The 12,033-nt window shown below is 43.6% G+C and overlaps 1 protein-coding gene across 1 annotated transcript in view; it reads left to right on the top strand.

Annotated features, from left to right (window-relative positions):
• Nucleotides 1–11,329, top strand: part of LOC141133706 (uncharacterized) — a 64,335-nt gene extending 53,006 nt beyond the window's left edge. The window contains exons 11-12 of the mRNA XM_073623203.1: nucleotides 2,670–2,779; nucleotides 8,220–11,329. Of these exons, the coding sequence (XP_073479304.1) occupies nucleotides 2,670–2,779; nucleotides 8,220–8,358 (249 nt within the window). The 3' untranslated portion in view covers nucleotides 8,359–11,329. The remainder of the gene's footprint in view (nucleotides 1–2,669; nucleotides 2,780–8,219) is intronic.
• The last annotated feature ends 704 nt before the right edge of the window (nucleotides 11,330–12,033 follow it).

Here is a 12,033-nt window from a genome sequence, read left to right as displayed (position 1 = left end):
GTAATATAGAACAGAGAATAGAAGATAAAAAAATTGAATAGAATAAAATAGAAAGAATATAGGCATCTTCCAGAATTTGAATTTTGAAAAGAATAAAATAGAATAGAAAATAGAGGAATATAATAGAAAATAAAGGAATAGATTAGAAAAGAATATAGCTGTCTCCTGAAATTCGAACTTCAAAAAGAATGGAATAAAACTGAATAGAATAGAAAAGAATAGAATAAAACAGAGTAGAAAATAAAAGAATAGAATAAAATAAAATAGAAAATAAAGGAATAGAAAAGAATAGAGTAAAACAGAACAGAATAGAAAAAATAAAATAGAATGAAATAGAAAGAATATAGCGGTCTTCCCAAATTTGAATTTTTCAAACAAAAAATATTTTATTTAGCAAAAAATAAAAAGCCCAGTGGTGATTAACCACTTCAGCCACGGAAGGATTTACCCCCTTCCTGCCCAGAGCACTTTTTTTCCCCACAAATAGAACTTTCTTTTGGTGGTATTTGATCGCCTCTGTGGTTTTCATTTTTTGCGCTATAAACAAAACAAGAGCGACAATTTTGAAAAAAAGCGCAATATTTTTTACTTTTTGCTATAATAAATATCCCCCCAAAAAAACAAATTTTTTCCTCAGTTTAGGCCGATATGTATTCTTCTAAATATTTTTGGTAAAAAAAATTGTAATAAGCGTATATTGATTGGTTTGCGCAAAATTTATAGCGTCTACAAAATAGGGGTTCGTTTTATAGCATTATTATTTTATTTTTTTTTATTATTAATGGCGGCGATCTGCGATTTTTATCGGGACTGCGACATTATGGCGGACACATCGGACACTATTTTGGGACCATTGTCATTTATACAGCGATCAGTGCTATAATGATTACTGTGTAAATGACACTGGCAGGGAAGGGGTTAAACACTAGGGGGCGATCAAGGGGTTAAGTGTGTCCTAGGGAGTGATTCTAACTGTGGGGGGGAGGGGCTACAAATCACATGACAGCGATCACTGCTCCTGATGACAGGGAGCAGTGGATCCCTGTCATGTCACTAGGCAGAACCCTTGTTTACAAAAGCAGCTCCCCGTTCTGCCTCTCCGTGACCCGATCGCGGGCACCCGGCGGACATCGAGTCCGCAGGACCTGCGATTAAGGTCATGGAGACTGCAGTGAGCACGCTCGCAGCACCGCTTTTTAAAGGGAACGTACCTGTACGCCCTTTTGCCCACCAGTGCCATTCTGCCCACGTATATCGGCGTGCGCTAGTCGGCAAGTGGTTAAATACCACCAAAAGAAAGCTCTATTTGTGTGAAAAAAATGATAAAAAGTTCATTTGGGTACAGCGTCACATGACCGAGCAAATGCCAGTTAACCACTTGCCGACCAGCTGCCGATATTATACTGTGGCAGGTCGGCACGATCCCGTGAACCGTCGTAGCTGTACGTCGGTCCCTTTAAGGGGGATAGCAGGCGCGCGTGCGCCCGCTGCACTGCGGGGGTGCCGATGCTCGTGACCGGCGGTTGCGATGGCCGCCGGCCATGCGCGATCGCGGGCACGAGAGACAGAACAGGGACGTGTGTGTGTGTGTGTAAACACACAAATCCCTGTTCTGTTCTGTGAGGAGAGGAGAGAGAGATCGTGAGTTCCTAATAGCTGGGAACAGCGATCTGTCATCTCCGATAGTCAGTCCCCTCCCCCCCACAATTAGAGCACACACCCAGGGAACACAATTAACCCCTTGATCGCCCCCTAGTGTTAACCCCTTCCCTGCCAGTGACATTTATACAGTAATCAGTGCATTTTTATAGCACTGATCGCTGTATAAATGACAATGGTCCCAAAAATGTGTCAAAAGTGTCCGATGTGTCCACCATAATGTCGCAGTCCCAATAAAAATCGCAGATCACCGCCATTACTAGTAAAAAAAATAATAATAATAAATGCCATAAAACTATCCCCTATTTTGTAGACGCTATAACTTTTTCTCAAACCAATCAATATACGCGTATTGTGATTTTTTATTAACAAAAATATGTAGAAGAATACGTATACATAAACTGAGAAAAAAAAGGTTTAAAAAAAAATTGGGGTATTTATTATAGCAAAAAGTACAAAATATTGTGTTTTTTTTTTTTTCAAAATTATCGCTCATTTTTTTTGTTTATAGCGCAAAAAATAAAAACCGCAGAGGTGATCAAATACCACCAAAAGAAATCTCTATTTGTGAGGAAAAAAGGACGTCAATTCTGTTTGGGCACAGCGTCGCACGACCGCGCAATTGTCAGTTAAAGCGACGCAGTGCCGAATCGCAAAAAAAATGGCCCGGTCATTGAGCAGCCAAATCTTCTGGGGCTGAAGCGGTTAAAGTAGTGCAGTGCTGAATAGCAAAAAATGTCCCAGTCATGAAGTGGGGGGGGGGGGGGTAAAAAATTTAAATTAAATTTATATTAATTATAATTACGCCGCAAAACATTTAAACAAATTTAAAAAGTTGCAAAAGGATTGCCTGTATTGCTTAAAAAGACTTTTTATTTAAATGAATAGGAGGGCAAACAGGAGATAAAGAAGCATTCTATGATGTTCTACATCATGGTGACCTGTATACTTCCTTCTGGTATATTTGTTCTTTATATTTCTGGTGACTATTTCTTTATTTGTTGATCCAGGATTCTCTGCTGCCAGCCATAGGAAATCGGAGATACTGGATAGGACTGAGGAGAGATAATAAAAATATCAATAATTGGCTGTGGGCAGATGGGAACCGTCTAACCTTCAGGTGAGGTCATCCAGGTGTGATGGAAACTCTACATAAGGTTACACCTCTGAAACCAGGAAAATCTTCGTACAACTGGTCACTGTAAATATCTGATCTTATTTTCCCATTGAAACTATGAATGAATTCTGAGAGTCCTTTATGAGAGCCAGTGACTCTGATACACAGGATCCCACTACTCTGAACTGAATTGGACTCTGCACAGGAACCAACGTCCAGGGGAACTGTGCAAAGATGTAGCGGAATTCCAGATCCTTTCCTATTGTCTGGGTTCTTGAATCTGTCCTTCAGCTTAGTGTGGTTGTAAACCTGGAAAGTCAAATACTAAAAGAACACTAATGCCCCGTACACACGGTTGGATTTTCTGACGGAAAATGTGTGATAGGACCTTGTTGTCGGAAATTCCGACCGTGTGTAGGCTCCATCACACATTTTCCATCGGATTTTCCGACACACAAAGTTTGAGAGCAGGCTATAAAATTTTCCGACAACAAAATCCATTGTCGGAAAATCCGATCGTGTGTACACAAATCCGACGGACAAAGTGCCACGCATGCTCAGAATAAATAAAGGGATGAAAGCTATTGGCCACTGCCCCGTTTATAGTCCCGACGTACGTGTTTTACGTCACCGTGTTTAGAACGATCGGATTTTCCGTCAACTTTGTGTGACCGTGTGTATGCAAGACAAGTTCGAGACAACATCCGTCGGAAAAAATCCATGGATTTTGTTGTCGGAATGTCCGAACAAAGTCTGACCGTGTGTACGGGGCACAACTCTAATAAAGAACAAGGGCACAAATCATTTGTACATAGTATGGCTGGTAGAAGAACAGCCTGTCATCTGTAATCCTCCCCGCTGCACTGGTTAAAAAAAAAATGACACCACCGACTCCCTTCTTGGCACTATATTATCAAAAGTATTGGGACATCTGCCTTTACACGCAAATGAACTTTAATGGCATCCCAGTCTTAGTCCGTACGGTTCAATATTGAGTTGGCCCACCCTTCGAACTTTAATGGCATTCCCGTCTTGCTCTGTAGGGTTCAAAATTGAGTTGGCCCACCTTTTGAACTTTAATGGCATCCCAGTCTTAGTCCGTACGGTTCAATATTGAGTTGGCCCACCCTTCGAACTTTAATGGCATTCCCGTCTTGCTCTGTAGGGTTCAAAATTGAGTTGGCCCACCCTTTGAACTTTAATGGCATCCCAGTCTTAGTCCGTACGGTTCAATATTGAGTTGGCCCACCCTTCGAACTTTAATGGCATTCCCGTCTTGCTCTGTAGGGTTCAATATTGAGTTGGCCCACCCTTCGAACTTTAATGGCATCCCCGTCTTGCTCCGTAGGGTTCAACATTGAGTTGGCCCACCCTTTGAACTTTAATGGCATCCCAGTCTTATGCCCTGTACACACGATAGGATTTTCCGAAGGAAAATGTGTGATAGGACCTTGTTGTCAGAAATTCCGACTGTGTGTAGGCTCTATCACACATTTTCCATAGGCATTTCTGACACACAAAGTTTGAGAGCAGGCTATAAAATTTTCCGACAACAAAATCTGTTGTCGGAAATTCCGATCGTGTGTACACAAAACTGACGCACAAAGTGCCACGCTATTGGCTACTGCCCCGTTTTTAGTCCCGACGTACGTGTTTTACGTCACCGTGTTCAGAACGATCGGATTTTCCGACAACTTTGTGTGACCGTGTGTATGCAAGACAAGTTTGAGCCAACATCCTTCGGAAAAAATCCATGGATTTTGTTGTCGGAATGTCCGATCAATGTCCGTGTGTACAGGGCATTAGTCTGTAGGGTTCAACATTGAGTTGGCCCACCCTTACAACTTTAATGGCATCCCAGTCTTGCTCCGTAGGGTTCAATACTGAGTTGGATCACCCTTCGAACTTTAATGGCATCCCCGTCTTGCTCCGTAGGGTTCAATATTGAGTTGGCCCACCCTTTGCAGCTATAACAGCTTCAACTCTTCTGGGAAGGCTGTGCACAAGGTTTAGGAGTGTGTCTATGGCAATGTTTGACCGTTATTCCAGAAGCTCATTTGTGAGGTCAGGCACTGATGTGGATAAGAAGGTCTGGCTCACTGTCTCCGCTCTAATTCATCCCAAAGATGTTCTGTCGGCTTGAGGTGCTCAGTCATGTTGGAACATGAAGGAGCCATCCCCAAACTGTTCCCACGAAGTTGGGACCATGAAATTGTCCAAAATGTCTTGGTATGCTGACGCTTTAGGAGTTCCCTTCACTGGAATTAAGGGGCCAAGCCCAACCCCTGAAAAACAACCACCACACCATAATCATCCCTCCACCAAATGATTTGGACCAGTGCACAAAGCAAGGTCCACAATGACATGGATGGGCGAGTTTGGGGTGGAGGAACTTGACTGACCTGCACAGAGTCCTGGTCTCAACCCAATAGAACACCTTTGGCCTTCTCATCCAAGTTCCTCCACCCCAAACTCGCTCATCCATGTCTTTGTGGACCTTGTCTTGTGCACTGGTCCAAATCATTTGGTGGAGGAGGGATTATGGTGTGGGGTTGTTTTTCAGGGGTTGGGCTTAGTTCCAGTGAAGGTAACACTTAAGGTGTCAGCATACCAAGACATTTTGGACAATATCATGCTCCCAACTTTGTGGGAACAGTTTGGGGATGGCCCCTTCCTGTTCCAACATGACTGCACACCAGTGCACAAAGCAAGGTCCATAAAGACATGAGTGAGCGAGTTTTGGGGTGGAAGAACTTGACTGGCCTGCACAGAGTCCTGACCTCAACCCGATAGAACACCTTTGAGATGAATTAGAGCGGAGACTGCAAGCCAGGCCTTCTCGTCCAACATCAGTGCCTGACCTCACAAATACGCTTCTGGAAGAACGGTTAAACATTCCCATTGACACACTCCTAAATCTTGTGGACAGCCTTCCCAGAAGATTTGAAGCTGTTATAGCTGCAAAGGGTGGGCCAACTCAATATTGAACCCTACGGACTAAGACTGGGATGCTAAAGCTCATGTGCGTGTAAAGGCAGGAGTCCCAACACTAACTCCACTCATTACATCACTACAGAAAGGCTTTTTTTAAAGGTGACCTAACACCCTCTTATATAATGCCCTGCTGCCACACTATTTTGGGGCAGAGCCACCTAGTGGTGGACTAGCTAACTGCACCTGCTTACACACTCCTTTCATTTACTGCTTTTTACTTCTGTCAGTCATGGAGGCTCAGCATCACATGTGGGTATTTCCTAGGCCGGTCTGCAGGCAAATGCGGCCTACCTAGTAATTCCAATCCCTCCAGACTGTCACCCACCTATCAAGGCATTTTTCCTCCCAAGATCCAGCCCACTACTTGCAATAGGGATTAGGACTCTGGAGAGGAGTACTAAGACAGGATGCTATGATGTTTTCAGGAAGCTATGCACAGAAACCTGCTGACATCTTCCCACTGGCCATGTACTGTTTGCATCATATAGAGAAGCACAGGCACCCAGTGAAGATATCCCATTGGTCTCATTGGGGGGGTGTTAAAAACGTTTTTTGTGATTATGGGGAGGCGGGTACACATGTTCATATTTGGTGACATGTCCAGTTGTGTGGCAGTTTTGGGCAGAGATTTTCAAGAAGGCCTCACCCCTGGCTAATCAGTCTTTAGACCCTGACCCAGCGCTTGCTTTATTAAATCACTGTGCCCTCGATTTTACCAGAGCCCAGTTGAAACTCCTATTGCTAGTTATGACCACCTCCACTCAAATTATAGCTAGGGCCTGGTAGATCCCGTCAGTTTGTGCTATTGAGACCAAAAACAGGGTGACCCAAGCTATGGTACATAGTAAAACAGGGGCTACCATAGAAGATACGATTCCTAAGCACCGTAAAATATGGCAGCCTTGGGTAGACCATATTCTTCCACATGGTTTTGACTCTTCCCTCCTTAAACCTTGACACCCCGGTTTGTATCAAGGTTGTATATTGCTGGCCCTGGCCTGACTTAACCTCACCTCCTTTTTCTTCTTCTCTTCCTTCCACCTTCCCTCCTTCTTTTTCTCATCTCTCTTCATGTGATATTTGGGTATATTTAAGGACTTTTCATCCTGGTTAACCTGTTGCTATTATATTTGCTGTTTGTTGGACTAATATAATGTGTGTTTTTGGAGGCTTTTTGCCCTAGTCTTCTCCATCAACAACCAATTGTTCGATCATTTTTTTCATCACACAGATTTTTTAGACTCATTGTCACAACCTATGTAAATTTTCTGTGTGTATCCCTCATGTTCACTTGCTTCTATGGCGTTATTGTTTTTTTTGTATCCATTATAATAGCTTCAATAAAAATATTGAACAAGAAAAACGTGGCTGAACCATCCAGCCGCTGCAGCATTCAGCCACTCAAATGCCCCGTACACATGATAGGATTTTCCGACGGAAAATGTTCAATAGGAGCTTGTCGGAAATTCCGACCGTGCGTAGGCTCCATCGGACATTTTCCATCAGAATTTCCGTCACACAAAATTTGAGAGCTGGTTCTCAAATTTTCCGACGACAAAATTCGTTGTCATAAATTCCGATCGTGTGTTCACGATTCCGACGCACAAAGTTCCACGCATGCTCAGAATCAAGCAGAAGAGCCGCACTGACTATTAAACTTCATTTTTTTTGGATGGTCATACGTGTTCTTGACGTTCGGAATTTCCAACAAGATTTGTGTGACAGTGTGTATGCAAGACAAGTTTGAGCCAACATCCCGTCCGAAAAAAAACATGGATTTTGTTGTTGGAAAATCCTATTGTGTGTACAGGGCAATAGAGTTTTGAAGGCTGCCGGCGGCAGGGTTGGACGGTGACTTCTGTCCACATGAGAATGCCAGAATCTCACGAACAGTGGCTGAATTACCAGTGAGCATGTGGCTTTATGCACTTAAACGCACCCACCTCTGGGTCCGTCAGACTGAATGGAAAAAATGTGTGTTTGAGTCTACTTTTACTGAATGGACCAGTGGTTGGTGGAAATAGGTGGACAGAAGTCAACTTACTGTACATCCATCCACCCACTTATAGGGATTACATGGGTCTGTTTCTCCATGGGGGAAAATCAGAACGGACATGAGTGTCACATACGTGGCATCCATACCATTCTGGCTGAACAGACACTGCCTGTGTGAAAGGGGCCTTATAGTGGAGAGGTCCATTTTTTAAGTGGAACTCTAGCAAGACCTTTTTTGGGGTTTTGGATGGACATTGGGTGCTGGATTATCCCAGAAGACTTCTTGAGATGACTCAACCACCACACCAAGGCTATTACAAAGCTATTGAAGAGATTTTGGTTGATCTTGGTGTGCTCTCCATAATCCAAAATAAACACATTTTTAAATCAAGTGCAATAGTGACCAATCTTATTAAAAATATGTTCTTATAGGGTATTGCTTTTGTTTTTACAGTGCCTGGAATGCGGGAGAACCCAATAATGAGCATAACAGTGAACACTGTGCAGAGATCCTGGGTGGACCCAAATCCATGAATGACCGGAACTGTGAGGACAACATTGGTTACATATGTAAAAGAGCATGGACCTGCTGAGATATACAGCCTACTATGCCATACCTGTGAAACAGTTCAAGATCAAATCAAATGGCAGCTCTCCTCTGTTTATTGTCTACCCTATCTCATCTGCAGCTTGACATCATAGAACTAGGAGGTTAGGTTCTAGGAAAGTTAGGTATGACAAGCCTTGACATTCTTCAGAGCACTTTCTAGGATGAGTTAAAGCTGTAAGAAGACATCTAAAGAGATAGAGACTGATGAGAGGGGTATGGCACAGATTGTAGCTGGATTCCGATTCCATATTTCTTATGATGCTTGGGAAAAATCTTAGAACATCAATTCTAGTTACACCTAACCCTCCTACAGACTGACCTCCTTTTTCATTGTCACAGTAAAACATGTTGTCTTAGGGTGACAATGCTCACTCACTGTACTATATCTATGGAGTGGAAGGGTTGTCAGCGAAGGACTGGACTACAGAACACGTTACCCTCTCCATAATATGAGGAAGGGGTGAGGGGTGAAAAAAATATCCCTTGATTTGCACATTGCTGCAAATCCGCTATGAAGGAGTATGTTGCGGTCTCAGCCCGGGCTCCAGCCAGGCCATGCCCCCAATGCATTTTCGATTTACCCCCAGATCTTAGTCATAGAAGCGTGACCTGGCCAAATCTCGGGCTGAGACTGCCACATACTCCTTCATTGTGGATTTGCAGCCATGTGAAATATCAAGGGATATTTTCTTTACTACGTTGACATTTGGAGCCAAGACAAGCTCCGTTCCCAGCTGGCACTCCCAACAGTTGGCGATGGACTAGGACCCTGTGGAGTGGCACCCACACTTTTACATTGGTTCACAATGGGGGGGGGGGGAGGGGTGTTTAGCAGTCCATAGAGGCAGCTTATAAGCTCACAAGACATCTGGATCAACTGGTATTTTGTTGCACAGTTATAACAAAATGCTTTCATCTGTACAGTCAGGTCCATAAATATTGGGACATCTACACAATTCTAATCTTTTTGGCTCTATACACCACCACCATGGATTTGACATGAAACAAACAAGATGTACTTTAACTGCAGACTTTTAGCTTTAATTTGAGGGTATTTACATCCAAATCAAGTGAACGGTGTAGGAATTACAACAGTTTGTATATGTGCCTCCCACTTTTTAAGGTACCAAAAGTAATGGGACAGATGAACAATCATCCATCAAACTTTCACTTTTTAATACTTGGTTGCAAATCTTTTGCAGTCAATTACAGCCTGAAGTCTGGAACACATAGACATCACCAGACGCTGGGTTTCATCCCTGGTGATGCTCTGCCAGGCCTCTACTGCAACTGTCTTCAGTTCCTGCTTGTTCTTGGGGCATTTTCCCTTCAGTTCTGTCTTCAGCAAGTGAAATGCATGCTCAATCGGATTCAGGTCAGGTGATTGACTTGGCCATTGCATAACATTCCACTTCTTTCCCTTAAAAAACTCTTTGGTTGGGGGCGGAGCCGGCAGCCAGAGCGGATGGTAGTGTGAGGAGAAAGCTCTGACACAACGGCTTCAACAGAGCGGCTCACAGCGACACTACACACTCTAAAATACATCCACAGAGAGGGGAGACACTGTGGAACACAGCGATCAAGATGTATAAAAGAAAAGCGAGAGAGGCACCAAAAAAACTGACCGATTTCTACCCCCTCACGGCCGGCCGAGATTTCCAAGATGGCGCCCGCTATGAGAATGGAAATACAGCATCCCCTGCACACTCCTGCGGCCATCCATCGCCATCCTCGGGTGAGTTTAATCTCACACAGCATCCACCAACATCCTCACCATCTAATAGCCCAGTTAAGCAGAAAAGGAGGATTGGGGTGGAGGAGGAGAATCAGAATGAGGCAGGGGTAGAGGAAGATATAATGGAGGATTCATCCTCTCACAGCCAGCAGTTAGACGCTTTCCCCACTTCAGGGCAGCCCATCCTGGATACCACAATGAAAGAAATGCTATTAACCCTCAGGGGGGCCCTCCAACAGGACATGTCAGCATTTATGCACACTACAAAAAAAGAGCTGTCAGTGCTTGGTAGCAGAGTCAAGTATGTGGAGAAAAAAATGGAAGAATTTACACTAGCTCATAACGAGCTGGTCGATGCACACTTTGATGTAGAAGATGAGATAAAATCTATGCGTCTAAAAATGGCGGACATCGAAGACAGGGCACGCAGGAATAACATAAAGTTCAGAGGGATCTCTGAATCAATCAAACCAGCAGATCTTACTGCGTACCTTCAAAAGCTCATGACCACGGTTCTGCCGTCTCTGGGGCCTAACGATATAATCATTGACAGAGCCCACAGACTGCCAAAACCATCATTCCTGCCAGACCAAATCCCCAGGGATGTCATCGCTAGGATCCACTTTTACCACGTAAAAGATCAGCTGATGCGATTTGCCAGACAGCACCCCACACTCCCTGATCCATTTACCGGAATCGCATTGTATGCAGATTTATCGCAAGCTACACTAATGGCGAGGCATAACCTAGTCCCTATTACAAAAATCTTACGCAATCACAAGATTCTGTATAAATGGGGATTCCCTGCCAAACTGTTGCTGGAAATGCACGGCGAATCGCACGCAATTACTTCACTGGAAAAAGGGTTGGATCTCCTTAAAAAATGGCGACTTCTACCGCAGGATGGAGAAACGGCAATCCCAGACCCACTGCCTGACAGACGAAACACCTACCGTCAAAACAGAAGAAGCAAGTAAATGCTACGCGAATACAAGTCTGCCTCAGCAGACGGCTATTATACACGTGTGGCACTTCTCTCAGGATCAACACCCCCTGTTGCCTCCCAGACCTTCCATGCACCCAAGTGTAGGTTCCAGAAGCAGCCGTTGTTCGGCTAATAAGTTTCTTGGTTATCCCCATCTTTATTTACAGGATGACACCTGTAACCTGCTCTACACAAACTTTAATGTTTGCTTGGTATATAAAGTTGCATAAGTCAGCTTGGTTTTTTGTTCAAGTTTTTCTTTTTCTTGTTACTATTTTTTCAAAATCTTTATTTCAATCATTACACGTACCCAACAGCAATTCAAGAGCATATTGTTTATTGAACTCTACCACTAGATGGCAGCAGCTTGTTCTCATTGAATGGTATGAACCTTAAAATAGTATCACACAATGTGAGAGGATTAAACAGTCCATACAAGCGCAGGGCCATGTGGAAGTCAGCTTTGGAACTGAAGTGCGATATCTTGTGTGCACAAGAAACACACTTCGCCAGCAGCAAACCTCCAAAGTGCACACACAGTAAATTTTCCAAAGTATTCACCGCCAATGACACTTCGAAAAAAAATGGGGTATTGATTGCTATTAAGGACACATTAACCTTTTCTTTATTGCAGATTCATAACGATCCCCATGGTCGCTTTATTATTTTGATCGCAGAAATAGACCGGGTCCTCTACACACTGGTAAACTTATATGCCCCCAATGTTAAGCCATTGAAATTTATCCGTAAGGTTGTTAAACTTGCCAAATCCTTACAAAAGGGCAACCTAATAGTATGTGGGGATTTTAATATGGTCATGAATGAGGAATTTGATTCTTCCTCGGTGGCTCTGAGAAAGAGGCCCTCTTTAGGGACTTGGTGCCATGAAGAAAGGCTCTTTGATCCCTGGCGCTGTCTTAGATCCACCGAGAGGGACT

Source organism: Aquarana catesbeiana, linkage group LG03 (genome assembly GCF_042186555.1).
Source record: "Aquarana catesbeiana isolate 2022-GZ linkage group LG03, ASM4218655v1, whole genome shotgun sequence".
NCBI classification, from domain to species: Eukaryota; Metazoa; Chordata; class Amphibia; order Anura; family Ranidae; genus Aquarana; species Aquarana catesbeiana.
Note: the sequence above shows the minus strand (reverse complement) of the source record. Positions and strands in the feature narration are given on the sequence as shown.